General features: G+C 58.4%; 1 protein-coding gene across 5 annotated transcripts; it reads right to left on the bottom strand.

The window, feature by feature from the left end:
• Nucleotides 1-814: 814 nt before the first annotated feature.
• On the bottom strand, nucleotides 815-16,889 carry LAT2 (linker for activation of T cells family member 2). Of its 5 annotated transcripts, none has more exons than XM_070460211.1 (13): nucleotides 16,030-16,889; nucleotides 11,758-11,875; nucleotides 11,223-11,262; nucleotides 7,481-7,524; nucleotides 7,247-7,298; nucleotides 6,984-7,021; nucleotides 6,693-6,728; nucleotides 6,581-6,611; nucleotides 5,982-6,037; nucleotides 4,758-4,820; nucleotides 4,447-4,518; nucleotides 3,863-3,980; nucleotides 815-1,590 (listed from the first exon to the last, which is right to left on the bottom strand). In XM_070460211.1, the coding sequence occupies exons 2-12, from the start codon at nucleotides 11,849-11,851 to the stop codon at nucleotides 3,880-3,882; spliced, it is 627 nt and encodes a 208-aa protein (XP_070316312.1). In that variant the 5' UTR covers nucleotides 11,852-11,875; nucleotides 16,030-16,889; the 3' UTR covers nucleotides 815-1,590; nucleotides 3,863-3,879. The 5 variants fall into 5 exon arrangements, with proteins under 5 accessions (XP_070316312.1, XP_020752513.1, XP_020752512.1 ...); XM_020896854.2 differs by having other exon boundaries at nucleotides 11,758-11,883; nucleotides 16,030-16,888; XM_020896853.2 differs by lacking the exon at nucleotides 16,030-16,889 and adding an exon at nucleotides 13,607-15,087 and having other exon boundaries at nucleotides 11,758-11,883.

A 16,889-nucleotide genomic window follows, 5' to 3' on the forward strand; every position in this document is an offset into this window, starting at 1 on the left:
GTTAGGGTTTTGATTATGAGGAGGAAAAAAAAAATTAAGGTCCTCAAAAACTGCAAGCAGAAATTTTACAAAATACTTCCGCACATCTTCTCAATCTTACTTATTCATTATTATGAATTTTTTGGCTGCACCACGTGGCTTGCAAGATCTTAGTTCCCTGACCAAGGGTCGAACCCGGGCCCCTGCAAGGAAACACTGACCATGAGAGAACTGCCTGCCTCAGTCTTTTTGTCTGGAGCTTTGGGATCCTTGGGAAGCAAAGGGATACCTGCGCCCATTTTTTTAAGTGACACCCCAGCTTCCCACACTCCCACCCCCCGCTGGAGCCTCAGTGCAGCCCCGTCACACCTGTGCTCAGGCCTAAGCTGTCCTCCCCGCAGGTGAGGCCGGGCTGCAGGGCGTGAAGGGGCTGCCAACAGCTGTGTTCCAGATGTTTTTTCCTCTAATTTCCTAACTTGCAGCATTGACTTCTCATGGAAAGAACTGATGAGACATCTGGAAAGAGGTTCCTGTTCCCAGCCTCCTCTCCAGATCTGGGAGTTTTGGGGCTGTTTTAAGGATTTGGCTGCACCAGGTTGCAGCATGCCGGATCATCCATCTTTGTTGTGACAGCATGCAGGATCTTTAGCTGCGACTTGTGAACTCTTAGTTGCAGCCTGGAGGAGCTTTGACGGCAGGGATGGAACCCAGGCTCCCTGCATTGGGAGCAGAGTCTCAGCCGCTGGACCACCAGGGAAGTCCCGTTCTATGAAACAAGTCTGACCATCTCCCTAGAAGGTTCTAGTGAGGCGGAGAAAGCTGACAGGAGAATCACTGCTTTTAAACTGGAAATGTTTATTGAGACGTTTCGGTCGGAGGAGGCGCTTTGTCTCCCTGATTCTGGCTTTTTTGAGGCAGAGGGTCCCACAGACTCCCGTCTGTCCCATGAGACGGTCGTGTCCCTGCCCCGTTGGCCGGGGCCCCAGGCTACTCCCCGCCTGCCCCTTCCGCAGTCTGCCCGCAGCGGACGCTCCCGCCAGAGGCTCGCAAAGTTAGCTGCGGCTTCATCTCTGCTTCAGTCACCCGAGGCCCAGAGAAAGGAGCGCCGGGGCACCCCCAACTGTTGAATTACACGTAATGCTTACAGGAGACAATTTATTACACAACCTCTACCCTGAAACGCAAAATATTAAATACGACTCCACCTGCATAAATTAACTGTACAAGCTTATCCATCACGAAATCCCAGCAACCAATGTTAGTAAGCAATTTGGGATCAAAATCTAAAGCAAAAAAAAAAAAAAAAAAGGACACGAACACCCATGTAGTATGATGTTTTCAATTCGGGTAGAGGGGATGCGGCTGCCCTCAGTTCTGGTCACGGGACCACCGCCAGAGCCGCCCGACCCCGGGCTCCTCCTGCCTTGCCTGTGGGAGCCGGTCAGAGGTTGGCTCCACATAACTGTCCTTTCCCGGGCTGGGTGCCCCGTGGCCAGCCGGCTGGTCCTCAGGACACGTTGATGCCCCTCCCAGGAGTAGCGGTAGGGAGTGTAGAAGTTGAGCGTCTCTGGAGAAGGGATCCTGGGGAGGCGATAAATGGTTCCCTGGCTCCTTCAATGAAGAGCAAAGGTATTTGTTAAAGAGGGAAAGGTTTGCCTGGCCTGATGCTTTGTCCCCTCGGCCCCGGGAGGATACACAGCGATGGTCAGTGAGCAGAGAACCTGCCCATCAAATGAGCATGTTTCTTATTCCAGGAGCCAGGAGCTTCTGCCTCTTTTTTTTTTTTAGGCTGGGGATCTTTTTTTTGAAAGGCTGGGGATCTTAGTTCCCCAGTCAGAGATTAAACCCCCATGGAAGCTCGGAGTCCGAACCACTGGACCACCAGGGAAGTGCCTGCTTTCTGTTTGAATTCCTGGTGACCAGGGGTACCAGGCCCTAACTCCACTCTCCAGCCTTGCCTGGCGGCCCTTCCACCTTGAACATTGGGATTAGGCCTCTCCAGCCTTGTCGGGCCACTCTGGACACCAGCTTGTGGCGTTCAGACCTTCTTGTGTGCGAGGTCGAGGGTGTAAATTCCAGCCAGCCGTAGCCCGACTCCAAACTTGAAGCTCCCCGTATCATTTGTCAGACAACGTACTCTAATTTCTTTCCTCTTAGGAACCTGCACAGCCTCTCTCCTCCTGCCCTCTCCCTGAATCCAGATGCAGGTCTCTTAACTCCTCACTTCATACAACCTCCTGCAACCTTCCTACACCTCCGCCAACTTAGCAGGCCCAGACATACACCAGCCTTCCCCACAAAACCCGCGCTGCCTGTCGCCTCCCTGACCTCAGATGCTGAGAGTGATGCCCTCGCCTTTGACTCGGGAAAACCCCCCAGGCCTCCTCAATCCTCGCTTCACCTGGCCGCTGACACGTGGCGCATCAGGGAGCCCCTCCAGCTCCACAAGCAGGGTCTGCCTCCACTGCGGCCTCCCGGCTTCCTGCCCGAACACACTGGCGTCCCTGCCTCCCCTGTCCCCTGTATTTATGGCAGTGATACCTGAGAAACATCAAGTCACTCTTCCCCTGCCGAGCACATCCCCCATCTCAGAAAAAACCCAGCTGCTGGCCCTGTCCTCCACCTCTGCCACTCCCCCATCGCTCTGTTCTGTTCCCCTCCTGTTTTTGGACTCAGGCTCCGGTCGGGGTCCTTTCCTCCCCCAGAAGGATGAGGAGGGGTGCTCTGAAAGATTTCTCTGCTTCCCAGCTTAAACGACGGCACCCTCCCCCCCCCCATGTTCCTCCTGCCTCTCCCCACCCTTAGCATCCACTGCTCAATTTCCTTTCTCCCCGCCCCTCTCCTCCCTTCCCTTGTCTCGCCTCTCCTCTTCCAGCTAGTTCTCTGGTTTCCTCTCTCCCACCAGAATGGAAATCCTAAGTGGACAGGGATTTGTGTATCTTCTCTTTACCACTGTGTTCCCTGCCCCTAAGGCAGGACTTGCCCCGGCAGGTGCCCCCTAGGTGCTGGGTGAGTGAATGAACCATGGGCTCTGCCCTTCGGGCTTAAACGCCTGTGGCTGATCCTATTGCTGGTTTCTCAAACAGCCCAGGCGTGCCCCCAGTGACAGGCTTGCCCGTGTCCCCTAGATCGGGACTTCAGGCAGCCTTTCCAGGGCCCTCGGGTCGACTCCCTCCCTCCCAGAGACAGGGCCTGGGCTCTTACATCTCCGCGCTTGTGTGTCCATCCCCTCCTCCACACACTCTAGGTGGGGGCCTCGGCTCTCCTTGGGGGGCGCCAAGCGATGGTGTGTGAGCACTTGGCACCATCACCAGCCCCCCATCCCGCCCCATCCCTGAGTCCAACATGGGCAAGTCATCCTGGTCCTGCTTTTTTTTTTTTGTGGCTACACCACATGGCATGCAGGATCTTAGTTCCTCAACCAGGGATCAAACCCATGCTCTTTGCAGCGGAAGCACGGAGTCCTAACCACCAGACTGCCTGGGAAGTCCCTGGCCCTGCTTTCTGTGCGGGTGTTGTGTGTCCCATCTAAGATGCAGGTCCCAGTAGCTCCACGTTGCAAGCGAGGAAATGGGTCACGGGAGGTTAAATCACCCTCCAAGTTTGCAGAGGCCCACCCAGACTCACTAGCCTGCCCTGCCTAACACGCCTAGGGCTGAGACTTTGTGTCCGCTGTAAATATGTCACCTCACCATGCCAGCCACAAGAGTTGCGGGTGGGCAGGGACTTGTTGGGAGGTCCAGCGCCCCAAGAACCCACCCCGTTTCAGCACCCATTGGTGCTGTCCATGGCCCCCGCTGTGGCTCCTCCAGCCCCGGCTCTCTGCTTTTCCCAGGGGATGTGGTCCCCCCACCCCTGTGCGGCCCACCAGACTGGACTGTACCTTCCTCCGGGTCTTCCCTAGGCTTCGGTGGCTGCCACGTCCCCGTTCACATAGTCGGGCTCCCCGTCCTCGTCTGGGCTTCCTGCCAGGGAAAGCGGTGCTTCCCGCAGGGCTGACTCTGCAGATCCACGAGCAGATGGTCAGAGGGTTCACACGGACATGCTCAGCCCAGCCCTGTCTCCGCAGGAGGTTCCACGCAGCCCACGGGAAAGGCACATTGGGTGGTGTGTCCGTCCCTTCCCCTCTGCGATCTGCCAGCGGTCTGTCCTGCCCGGAGCAGGGCAGGTGCAATTCCATCCAAGCCACTGGATGGGCAGTGGGCCAGGAGGACCCGACCTCAGAGGCCACGGTGCTCCCGAAGGAGGTCCTGCCACGGTCAGCCACTGATGCACCAGAAGCTTCGCTGTGGGATCAGCTCAGCAGGCCTTGGGGGAGCCCACCTGGCCTCGTCCTCCCAGATCCCCTAAGCACCCGTCTCTACCCCTCCCCCTGACTGTGTCCCAGGCTAGGGCGCCGCCCCACCCCGCCAAATGCAAGCCAGCTGAAGGCAACCATTCAGGAATGCCTGGGCTCCGGCCACATACCCACGACTCTCTTGGACTCCCGCCACTGCTGGATGGACGCCGAGTTCTGATAATCCTCAGACCCCTCGTCCCCTGCAGGGAGAGCACCCGGACAGGGGCTGGGGAAGGGGCAGCCACCGCGGCCATTCCTCAGGCCAGCGAGGTGCCGTGGCCGCCCCTCTAGGGGGGCAGCCTGCATCCTTCACGTGCTTGGCAGACCCTCGAGGGAGGGAGGGAGATCCAGGGACTGACAGGGCCTCCTCCCGGGACACAAGGTCTAGTACTGGTGAACCCTGCAGCGGAGGCTCCAGACCCCAGCAGTGCAACCTTACCTGATTCCACTCTCTTTGGCTTGCAGATGAGCACGTTCTCATAGGAATTGGTGTCATCGTCATCTGCCAGGGAAAGGGGAGAGGGTGGGGGCTGCTGGTGGGTCCTGCCCGACAAGCCTGGCTCTTCCTCCCTCCCTCTGTCTCATCAAGCCCTCTCTGGGTCCCACAGGGCCTTGAACATTCTCCTGGACAAGCTTCTTAATGGGCAAAGGCCTGTCTCCAGTGGCTTCCACCCTGGGCTCCTTTTATCTTTCAAAGCTCCCCTTAAATGCTCTGGGGAGGGGCAGGCCCACCATGGATAGTTAAGAGAAGGGAGACCCATCTCTATGTGGGCAAAGAGGGGCAGGCAGAGCCACTGGGGGCGCAGGAGACAGGAACCTGCCTAACCCTTCAGGCAGTGGGGCAGACTGAGGATCCTCTGCTGGGGGGCCTAGGCTGGGTGTGGCATATCAGAGCCTGGTACCCTGGCTTTGCACCCCATCCCCACCCCCCAACAAGGAAGCTAAGCTGTAAACACCACCCTGTCCAGCTTCCATCTTTGTTGGAGAGGCTCTGAGAAGTGAGGGCTTTCCCCCCAATATAGTAGCGCAGGGGGTGAGAAGAAGACCCTCACTCCCACTCCAGCTCGGCCTAGGCAGGGGGCCCAGGCCTGTGCCCCCTTCAGCAGGCACTGCCCACCCTCTTGTTCTGTAAAGCCAAGGTGTTAAAAGCCCCAGGGTTCCAGCACCCCCAGGGCTGGCAGGGCTTGGCATCCTTCAAGCAAGTCTGCCACTTCCAGGGCCTTCCTCCAAGGACCCATGTATGCCCAGCCTTGAGGGGGGCCCTGAACGACAAGGGGACCAGCCTGCCCCTGGTCCCTGCCCTCAGCTCCCCTTCTGCTCCCGGACTCCTGCTCCCTCCCATCCCTGCCCTCCTCTGCATCTCAGCTCCTGCCTGCAGTGCCAGCCTCTTCAGTCCTCCTAGGTCCTCCTCAGTCCTCCTTAGTCCTCCTGGGTCCTCCCTCGGTCCTCCCCATCCTCTCGGGTCCTCCCAGACCCTCCCAGATCCTCCTCGATCCTCCCCCAGTCCTTCTCGGACCTACTAGGTCCTCCCAGGTTCTCTCCGTCCTCCCGGCCCTCCGACGATCCTCCCAGGTCCTCCTCGTCCTCCCCTGCCCACCCCCCACCCCCCCCACGGGGGGTGGCTTCTGGAGCTGCTCTGCCCTCGCCGTCTCCTCTGCCTCACCTTCCGCGGGCTTCTGGAACGGATCGTAATTGTAGTAGTCCGTGGAGGTGGGGTCTCTGACAAGAAAACACAAACACAGCACCAGCTGCGGGGCAGGCCCGTGGTGCAGGGCGGGGGCTTCACGTAGGGGGCGGTGAGACCACGGCCGCCCCAGCCGTCGTCACCCCCCCGGAGCCCGTGGGGGGCTCGGCCAGGGTCTCACCCCTGAGCCACCCTGGGGCTGAGAGCGTGGTGGCCTGGCTCCAGCCACCGCGCCCGGTGACTTCAGGCAAGTCGCCTCCCGCCCCGGAATCTCAGTTTGCCCAACAGGGAGTCCAGGAGGAGACGTCCTGGGTGCCCTTCCTCTCGAGGGTCTGCAGACGCGGGGTGAGCCCCGCCCACCCCAGACGGCCACGCCCGCCCAGACGGTCCCGCCCCCGAGCAGGGCTTCGTCTCTGCCCCCGCCTCATCCCCAAGAAGCCACGGTCCTCTGAGGGGGCGCGGTGCTGCGGGAGCCTGCCCGGGCCCGCGGGTTTCCAGGACAGGAGGCCATTCTCAAGGAAGGAAGCTGAGGGCGGGGGCGGGACGGAGGTGGCCAGGGCCCGCAGAAGGCCGCTCACATGTAGGCTTCCTCTGATCTGGGTCTGCTTCCTGCGGGAGGGGGCGAAAATTAAGCCGTGGAAGGGGCTGTGGGCCCGCACCACAACACCCTCCTGCCCAGAACCCACCTACCTTTGCTGAAGTACTGGTACCTGGGGGATGAAGAATCTGGAAGAAAGTCCAGGCCCATTGGCTCAATGCTGGTTCCCCACCCCAGGCCCCTCCAGGTGTTTCCCAGTCTTCACACCTTCACATCTGCTCTGTCCCCTCGCCCCACTGGGCCAGCCATTAGGCCTCCCAGCAGCCCAGCTTGCATGTCTCTCCTCTGGGAAGGCCTCATGCTTACTACCTGTCCCATCAGGTATTCACCTGTCTCCGTCCCACCTTGCCCCAGCCCCCACCCCTATGTCCCAGGCCACTCACCCTCGAGGCTGGGGGAGAACCGCAACAGCTTGTCCTTCCTGCATGGGAGGGGGGGCGGGGCTGAGAAGGGGCTGGGAGGAGGCCCCCTGGGTTCCTGGGGGTCTGGAGCCCACAGCCTTCCCTGGTGGGGCCCTCAGAATCAGAACTGGGGCTCTGAGGTCTGAGGAAGGAGCAGGATCTTGGCCTGGGCTCCTCAAGGTGGGGACCCCCCAGGGCCCTCCTCATTACCTCCCTTGGGTCTGGGTTTGGGGGCTCATTCCTACCTTGTCAACTCCATGTTGGAGGCTGTGTCCCCGGGCCAGGCCTCCCTGACCACTGCAAAGGATGAGGGGGTGTTGGCTGGGACCCAGACCAGCTGGTCGGTGAAGTCCCTTCACCCTATCACCCCGCCCGATCAGGCCTGGCCACAGCCTCAGAACAATGAGGACGAAAGGGACTTTGAGGCTGACACCCCCAACCCTGAGCCCAGCCTGGGACCCGTCTGCCAGGGGACTCACAGGTGTAGGTCCGGGCCACTGCAAAGCTCTGCTGATTCTCTTGCCTGGAAACACAGAGCTGCGCTGAGTCAGGGCCTGGCCTCCCACAGCCCCAGGGACAGAGAGGGCAGAGGGACAGGGAGGGACGGACCACGGCGAGAGTGAGGGGGTGCTGCCAGCCCTCCAGGACTCAGATCTGGGGCTTCCTGATGTGTTCCTCGTCTATACAGCTCCCCCACCTGCCCACCAGGTGCCCACCCTTCTCACACAGGCCTGGGCTGGAGCCAGCCAGACACATAGACGGTCAGGAGGGCCTGTGGCAGGGCTGGGAGAGCTGCTCAGGGACCTGGTGGTGACTTCAACCAGGAGCAGCAAAGATGCTGCCCCCACCACCTACCACCCCAGGAATGTTTAAGATTCCTTTGAGAGCATGGCCTGCCCGAGATGTTCAAACATGCCATTTATTCCCCAGTAACTGATGAGGCAACTTCAGGGCTTAGCAAACACAGCTAGGCATCTAACTATCACTTTCTTCCTTTCAGACAGAACCTGATTTGTATTTAGACAGTAACATGCCCATCTATATGACTCTATTTACCAATAAATGAATGACATCAAACTAAAAACCTTCTGCTCAGCCAAGGAAGTCATCGACGAAACCAAAAGACCATCTACTGACCAGGAGAAGCTATTTGCAAATGATATATCTGATAAGGGGTTAATGTCCCTTATAATATAATATATAAACAACTCATAACTCAACAACCAAAGAACAAACTGATTAACAAAATGGGCAGAGGAACTGAATAGACATTTTCTAAAGAAGACTTATAAATGGCCAACAGATATGAAAAGATGTTCAACATCACTAATTATGAGGAAAATAAATGCAAATCAAAACCATGGTGAAGTTTCACCTTAGACCTGTTAGAACAACAATATTATCAAAAAGGCAAGAAATAAAAAGTGTTGGTAAGGATGTGTATGAAAGGAAACTCTTGTGTGCTATTGGGGGAATATAAATTAGTGTAATCACTATAAATTCAATATGGAGATGCCCCAAAATACTAAGGATAAAACTACCATATAATCCAGCAATTCCACTTCTGGGTATTTATCTAAAGAATATGAAATAACTAATTTGAAAAGCTATATATAGTGCTGCAGGAGACTCTTGAGAGTCCCTTGAACAGCAAAGAGATCAAACCAGTCAATCCTACAGGAAATCAACCCTGAATACTCATTGGAAGGACTATGCTGAAGCACCAATACTCTGGCCACCTGATGCGAAGAGTTGACTCACTGGAAAACCCCCTGATGCTGGGAAAGATTGAGGGCAAAAGGAGAAGGGGGAAGCACAAGATGAGGTGGTTGGATGGCATCACCGACTCAATGGACTTGAATTTGAGCAAACTCTGTGAAGGACAGAGGAGCCTGGCATGCTGCAGTCCATGGGGTTGCAGAGTCTGACACAACTTAGCAACTGAACAACAAAAACAAAATATGTGCCCTATGTTTGTTACAGCGCTATTTATGATAGCCAATACATGGCTATCATGTAAACATGTATCATGGAAACAATCTAAGTGTCCATCAACAGAGAGATGAATGAGTAAAGAGGATGTGGTATATATACACAATGGAATACTATTTACCCATAAAAAGATAAAATCTTGCTATTTGCGACAATGTGGTTGGACCTTGAGGGTATCATGCTAAGTGAAAAAAGTTAGAGAAGGAAAAATTCCGTATGATTTCACTCATATGTGAAATATAAAAAACAAACAAAAAACAAAATAAATGAACAAACCAAACAAAAACTAACTTGTAGATACAGAGAGAAGAGTAGTGTTTACCAAAGTTGAGCGGGCAAAATGGGTAAAGGGGATGAACTGTGTGATGACAGGTGGAAACTAAATGTTTGTTGGTAAGCTTGACATAAGGTATACAGAAATAGAAATAAAATATTCTACATGTGAAACCTAAATAATGTTCTAAACCAATGTCACTTCAATTGTTTTTTAAAAAAGACTATTTCCCAGCCTCCCTTGCACCTAAATGTGACCATGTAATTAGACTCTGGTTAATGAAATGCAAGCTTTCAGGAAAGCGCCTTAAAGGAGGCACTGCCAGCTGGGATGCACCCTTTTTGTCTTCCTTCTTCATTCTTACTGCTGCATGGAATGCAGAGATGAGGGCTGGAGCTTGAGCTGCCATTTTGGCCTGTGAAGTGCCTTTGGGAATTAATGCCACCACTAAGCATAGTGGAGCAGATTAGCTAATTATAAAAGCCTTTTCGGTTTCTTCCATGGACCCGAATGGCGAGCTGGTCCAGTCTTTCAGGAGCTCCTGAGGGGTGAAAGTGATCTGATTTAGGAGCAAGGACCTAAATCCATAGAAGAGAGTCTGGCATGGCTTCTCAGAGGAAATGATGCAGGAGCTGGGCCTGGCACAGGCTGGTAGGACTGAACCCAAGTGCACTGGGGAGAGCCCAAGTCTCCTCTCTGATCTCCTCCCACTCAGGCCTCTTTCCCCACCTCCCACATGGGGAGGTTTAACTTGTGCCTCTGAGGATCTTCAGTTCTAAGATTAATCAGGGGCCTGGAGTGAGCAGGGATTAAGGGAGGAGGGGAGAAGGGAGATATTGAGGAACTTGCCTTGGGGCGGGGGTGTGGGCAGTGGGGAGGGCACCAGGGGAGTCCAGTCCACCCCCCCAGTGGAGGTTGTAGGCTGGCGAGCCAGAGGACCAAGGGACCTCAAAAGGCTGGAAAGGTCCAGCCCCAGCCCCAGGAGCGGGCATCGATGGGAAAATTCTATTTTCAAATCTCACTGTGGTTTTTCAGTTGCAAAAGGAAATGAGAAGAGGGTGTGTGAGCGAGTTTGTATGTGAGTGCCTGCCCAGGCGTGCAAGCAGGCCCTGTGTGTGTGTGAGAAGTGCATGCATGAATGAGTGCTGGGGGAGCCAGTGGGTGTGCGTGGGCGTGCAGGCCTGTGCACGTGTGTGCACGCAGGTCTCGGAGCGCTCCACCAGCACACTGCTGGCCACAGCCCTTCTGCCGGGGTCTTGACACTCTGGGGTCGGTGACAGCATTTCTTCTCCCCTGACCACTGCCCTGCTTCCAGCTCTCCTGTGACTTCCCTTGGCCCTTAGGACAAAGGCCAAGGCCTCTGGCACAGTCAAGACTCTCCTTCCTCCAAATTCAGCTCACTACTCTCATGTTCACTCTGGCCGCATCAACCCCAAGATGGTGTCCACCCCGGCCTTAAGTCAGTGACTGCCCACACTGCTCCCTCTCTCTCTGGAATGTCCCCCTTTCCCCTTCTGTCTCTCTTCAGATTCTTCCCGCCTCCTCCAGGAGGCCTTCCCTGATCCCCCAAGTTTCATGCCCACATCCTGTCTCAGACCCAGCACCTGGTCCCTGGTCCCTGTCCCTGCAACAGGAGGGTGGGATTCCTCCGTCAACCCCCAACAGCAGAGCCTAGACCCCACCAGGCTGGGGTCATGGCGGGGATTTCTGGAGATGCTCCTGGGCTCACTGGAGCGTGCTCCCCACCCTCCCCGACTAGTCTGGGGTAGGGTTTGGGCGGTCCCTGGGCACCCTCTCACCCTCCCCTAAGTGCTGAGGACCCACTGGAGCCCAGCATGGAGGAGGGGAGAGTGAAGGGGTGAGGGGTGGGGGTGGGGATGCCCGAGGGGATGCCCACAGGGACGGCCCCCGCCCAGGCAGGACACACAACATCACCAGGCTGGGGAGACACTCACAGACTCCTCTGCTCATAGATTTTCTCAGACTTCTTTGCACCTGCAAGAGCAGGACCAGATTAGCCAGTTCCCACCCCCTCCCCCCCCCCCCACCCCCACCGCCTGCCGGGGCCAGGTGGGAGCTAAGATCTGAGGCCCAACCATCTCTCCTGTTGCCCTGGGCAGGCCTCAGACCGGACGTGGGGGCTGGGCCACTCATCACCGGGGAGCCACCTGACCCTGGCGAGGTTTGCTCACCATTTATTTAGGAGAGCAGAACGTGAAGGCAGACATTGCAGGCAGCCCAGCCCCCTCTCCCCTCCCTTGTCCAGCGCAATCCATGCGCAGACAGATGCCTTTGACCCCGGAGAACCAACACTCCCATTAAGTCAGACCCGTGGTCTTCAGAGAACGATCAGGAGCCAGGCCCCTGGGTTTCACTTCTGCGCCCCCAGGCTTATCTGACTGCCCCTTCCGAGCAGCCGGGTCTGGGCCTGAGCGGCTCTCAGGGGACACTGCCCACTCCTCCCACAAGCCCACGACCCCCAGGCTTTACCTGGGCGGGAGCAGCGCACGCACAGGCCGGCCGCTGCCCCCAGCAGCAGCAGCAGAGCCGCCCCCGGCCACAGCAGCTCTGTGTCTGCACTCATGTCCACTCCGGGCCGCTCTTCTTCCTGCAGGGCTGCGACAGGGGGCACTGTGAGCCAGGGTGGGGGCCACAGGGACCGCCCCCCCCCCCCCGCAGGAACCCTCCCCTCATTGTCCCCTGACAACCCAGAGTCCCCTACCCTCCCTGCTCTGGGACCAGACGGGGACAGAACCAGCCCTGTCCACTCATCTGACCCCAGACCCGTGCCTTGGGACCCCCAGGGCCATCATCAAGTGCTGGAAGGTTCTGGAAACCTGCCTGTAAGCACACACTCCCACGCACACCTTCGCTTAGTCCACCCAGCCACCCCTCGAGGGAGAGGCTCACGCCGTTTCACAAATAGAGAAACAGAAGCCCCAAATTCCACAGCTGCAAAGGAGAAAGGCAGGATTTGAACGCCAGGCTCCAGACCCTAGGGGCTTCCCAGGAGGTGCTAGTGGTAAAGAAAACCTGCCTGCCGATGCAGGAGGCTTAAGAGATCTGGGTTCGATCGCTGGGTCAGGAAGATCCCCTGGAGGAAGGCATGGCAACCCACTCCAGGATTCTTGCCTGGAGAATCCCATGGACAGAGGAGCCTGGCGGGCTGCAGTTCACACAGTTTCGCAAGGAGTTGGACATGACTGAAGTGCCCTAGCACGCATGCCCGCACTCCAGACGCTAATGCTGGTTCTGCTCTTTCATCCTGTGAAGAAACCTCCTGCGAACCCAGCTTTGTTCCCCAAGCTCAGAGTCCACTACCCCTTCTACACCAGAGCCCCCATCCAGCCTAGGGTGATTCTCTGCTCCCACCCAAGGCCGCCCGGGGAAGCTGGAGGTGCAATTTCCATTCCTAAAATGCCTGTCTATCCAGATGCTCTGGCTCCTCCTGTCCTGGGAGCTGGGAGGAGGGAGGTCAGGGAGGCTTCTTGGAGAAGGTGGGCCTGAGACCAGGACGGGGAGAAGGATGCCTGGGCAGAGAGGGACTTTGGCGGCCGGTGGAGGAAATGTGCTGGGAGGTGGTGTCAAGAGGCCGCTCTGTGGTCAGTGGCCAGTCCCAGCCTCGGGGCCTCAGCGAAGCCGCCAGCAGCCACCTTGCAAGGCCTGCTGAGTGCAAGTTCAGCCCTCTTGAGGGGCCCTCCAGGGAGATTTTTTGCAACTCTAAAGAGACTCAGCCCCCTCGCAAAGGCCAGTGACAGAGGGTAGCAGGGGTCCTGTGGGGCCTGTGCCCCACGGTGGGCACGTGGAGCCCACGCTACGGAGCATCCCTTCTGTGAACACCAGTGCCTCTGGCCTCGGCCACCTGGGAGGAGGCTTCTCCCCGCTTCACAGCTGCGGGAGGCGAGGCTGAGGGAGACCCAAGCTTTGTGCGGGCCTGCCTCCTCTTTCCGGCTCCCCCAGAGGCCTGCACCACACCCCGCGGCCCTGCTCACCACCCCGAGCTTCCCGAATCCCCATTTCAAAGATGACAGGGAATCTCCGTGTTGGGCCCAGCCTCTGTCAGCGGCCCGTCATGCAGAAGTCATCTCTCCTTCCCACACCTGCCAAGTGAGTCAGCAGGAATACCACCATTCCCAGACCTTGGGACCCAGTGACCTCTGCATGAGGAGAGGATCCTCTAGGAGCCGGGGCACCGTCTTCCTGGGCCACATCCCCTCCACTCTCCGCAGACCTCCCTCTGGTCCAGGGCCGCCTCCCCTCGGCCCTCCAGCCAAGGCCCAAATCCATCCAGGGCTGGTGAGGTTGGAAGCTCCTGGTTTTGGACACGGGGGACCCCTACCTGTATCTCAGGGTCTCTTGGCCTCAATTTTCTCATCTGTAAAACTGGGATCAACCAGGGCCTTCCTCCAACAGCTGTGGGGAGGACACACACGTCCAGCCTGGACCACAGTCAGGGTTTCAGGAAGAGAAACTTGCTGAGTGTCGCACTTCCGGTCGGCTGGTTTGGACAGTTCCCTCGAGCGCCTGCCCCTGACACATTTATCTTTTGGTCGAGATAAAGGCTCTTTCTGCCCCCAAGGAGGTTTCGGGGTAGACCCATGGGGGGTTACTCCCGTGGGACAAGGGTCCGGCACTGGCCACCCCTAGCGTCTGCTTGAGAGCCCAGGGACAAGTCCACACGCTCCACTTGGCATTCGAGGCCCGAGGATCTGGGCTCTGAGCTCTGCTGTGCTCCCTCCGCGAGGACCCCTGACCACCCGAAAGCCCTCTTGCTTCCCGGTTCTGCTGTTCTGGGATGAGCTGCACAGTCAGGCGTGCCCCGAGTCCTGGTCCATCTCCCCCCGGCCTGGCACTGCGTGAGGGAAGGGGGCAGGGCATGAGAACACAAATTCTGCCCCAGCGGCTGAGTCCCGATGCCACCGGTCGCCCTGTTAAACGGGAGGAAAGTCTGACACTCAACCCTCGGGTTCGTCATGGGAGGCCCAGCACTGAGACGACACCCGGAAGGTGCTGCTGATGGCTGGCGTGGGGCACAGCTGGCTGTGACCGCCGCGACTTGTCATCATCACGGTGCCCGCGGGATGGGAAGGGGTAGCTGCATCCTGGCTGGATGGCCTGCCCTGGACCTTGTGGGGCAACCCTGCCTGAAGCCCCCCCTGCCTGCTCCCCCAGACACGCAGGCCTGAGCCTGCCCCAGGCGGGGCATCGTGCTGGGACCCTGGGGGACCCTGGGATCTGAAGGCGAGCGTGGTTGTTGCCCCCAGCCCCGCAGCTGTCACAGAGCCACAGAGCATCACCTCGGAGAGGTCAGCTCCTTTCTTCTCCAAGGGAGAGGGCGGCCCAGAGAGGTGAGTACTCGCCCAAGGTCACGCAGCGGAGCAGTCACAGAGCCAAGACCCGCACTCAGGGCAGGTGGACTCTAATGCCTACACTCCTTCCCACAAATCCTGTCTTAAATTACATTTTTTTAAAAGAATCACACAATATGGTTTTTAAAAGATTCATTTGAGGAAGAAACTAGGACTGCCTCTAGGTTCCCCGAGACCGACACTGACTCAACTCGTCCTCTGTCCTGTTTTCCCACCCAGGTCTGAGAACAGGCGGAGGGCGGAAGGAGAGGGGCTGGGCCCCCGCAGCACCAGGAGGGCCCCCAGGGGCCAGGCCGCACTGGGTGGAGTGGGGAGGGGAGGGGAGGGGAGGCCGCTGCAGCCCCAGGCCTGCAGGCCAAAATAGCAGAAGGGGAAGTGGGCAGTTTTCAGATGAACAAGGTTTGCAACAAGCCCACGGCGGAAGCGCTCTCAGGGACGGGCTGAGCCGCCCCAGCTCCCAGCCTCCCGCCCCCAGAGGCCCTTGGCGACCCTCCTGCCCAGCCCCCCAGCCCCCCTCTTGCTGTGGGTAGGGAAACTGAGGCCCGCCGGGGCCAAGGGGCAGGCTGCAGGGTGGGGATGGAGTCGGAGGCCCCCACCCCAGCCCTGGGAAGGCTTTATCTGCTGGTCTCTGCTCTGTTTCCCCAAAGAACCTTGGCCTTCAGATGAGACCGACCAGAGGTCTCTAAGGGAGGTGCCTGATGCTCGGGCGGCTGCTGCAGGGCCCAGGGAAGCTCCTGTTTTGGGCCAGGGAGGCGGATGGGGACGGCCATGGCCTCCTGTTGACAAAGCAGGGCGCTGGGAGCACCCCGGGGCCTGGAGTTTCTCAACCCGCCCCCCCCCCCCCCCAGCAGGGACCTGGTGGCCAGGCTGGGGGCTGGGTGGGAGCGGTGGGGATAGCTCTTCCTCCGGGCCTGGGGCAGGACCTCGGCCTGCTCGCCCGAAGCGCCTCTCCCATCCTCCCGTAGCTCTGCGGCAGGGTTGTTACAGTCCCATTTTACAGATGAAGAAACCAAAGCTCATGAGGCCTCGGGAGCCCTGTCCTGGCCCCTCAGCAGTCTCTGGAAGTGATGGGACCGCCCCAGGCGCTTCCCAGGGCTGTGCAGGCTGGGCCGGGGAAGGCGAGGGCAGGAGAGGGGCCGGAGCCCCAGAAACAGCCGCCCCCCGGGGTGCCGCAGGGGCTGGGCCAGTGGCCCCTAGCCGGGGGGCACCAGAACAGAGCTGGGGCCGAGGAAGGAGGTGCGGGGCGTCCTGGTTTCTTCCCGACCCACCCAGGAGGCAACCAGATGCTCCTGCCAGGCCACCAGGGCCTCTCCCATCCCCTCCGGGTGTTGGGGGGCAGCCTCAGGACCCCCGGCTCAGGCCCGGGCTCCAGGCACCCCTGGGAAAGCCTTACCTGAGAGCAGGGGGGATCCTCACTGCGGCCACCTCATCCTGAGCCCACACACCTGCCCGAGCCGATGCCAACGCCAGAGACACTGGCGGGCAGCCGGCAGGGCGGCAGGTTTCCTGTCAGCCACTGAATCAGCCTTCACACATCCGCTGCTCTGCCGGACAGGCCCCGCTTGCAATAGACGGAGGCGGGGAGACAGACAGAGAGGCAGAGAGACATGGAAACAAACGCACGCAACATGCACGCTGAACACACACATGTGAACCCGTCTCAGAGAGGAAGAGACACATAGAGAGACAGGGAGAGAGAGAATGAAGGATGAAATGGGGGTGCTTGCACAGACACACACAGGCGGCCAGAGAGTAAGACACGGACACCCTGAACATGCACAAACACAGAAGTACACGTCCACACTAAAATACACACACACAGGAAGAAAACCAGAGAGACAGACACACTCACAGAGAGAAAGAGATACACCTGCAGGTAAAGAAGGAGAAAGAAATAAGAGACACACAGAGACACATAGCGGATGCGTGCCAGGGCAGACATAAGGACGGCCAGAGGCAAAGACGGAGCCGACAGACACCGACACCAGACGAAGGGAGACCCCAGGGCAAGGGCAGAAGGAAAGACACGCACGGCTGCTCCTCCAGGCCCGGGCGCCCTTGTACTCCCATTTTCCAGATGAGGCTCATAGAGGTGCAGAGCCGGCCACTCCCTCCACCTGCTGCCCCAGCATCCAGCCAAAAGGCGAGGAGGTGCTGGACAGGTGGCTAGGTCCCCCAGAACCTCCTGTTAGTGGTCATCAAACAACCTGCCCAAGGCCACTGAACTCTCACCCCATTTGCTAGGGACCCCAG

This window comes from Odocoileus virginianus, chromosome 33, assembly GCF_023699985.2.
Source record: "Odocoileus virginianus isolate 20LAN1187 ecotype Illinois chromosome 33, Ovbor_1.2, whole genome shotgun sequence".
Taxonomy (NCBI): Eukaryota; Metazoa; Chordata; class Mammalia; order Artiodactyla; family Cervidae; genus Odocoileus; species Odocoileus virginianus.

Coding starts and splice junctions, on each gene's coding strand:
- LAT2 (XM_070460211.1), bottom strand. CDS start 11,851: ATGAGTGCAGACACAGAGCTGCTGTGGCCGGGGGCGGCTCTGCTGCTG. Junction 11,263..11,757: donor CGTGCGCTGCTCCCGCCCAG/GTAAAGCCTGGG, acceptor CTGCTCTTGCAG/GTGCAAAGAAGTCTGAGAAA. Junction 4,821..5,981: donor GTTCCAGAAGCCCGCGGAAG/GTGAGGCAGAGG, acceptor TTTCCCTGGCAG/ATGACGATGACACCAATTCC.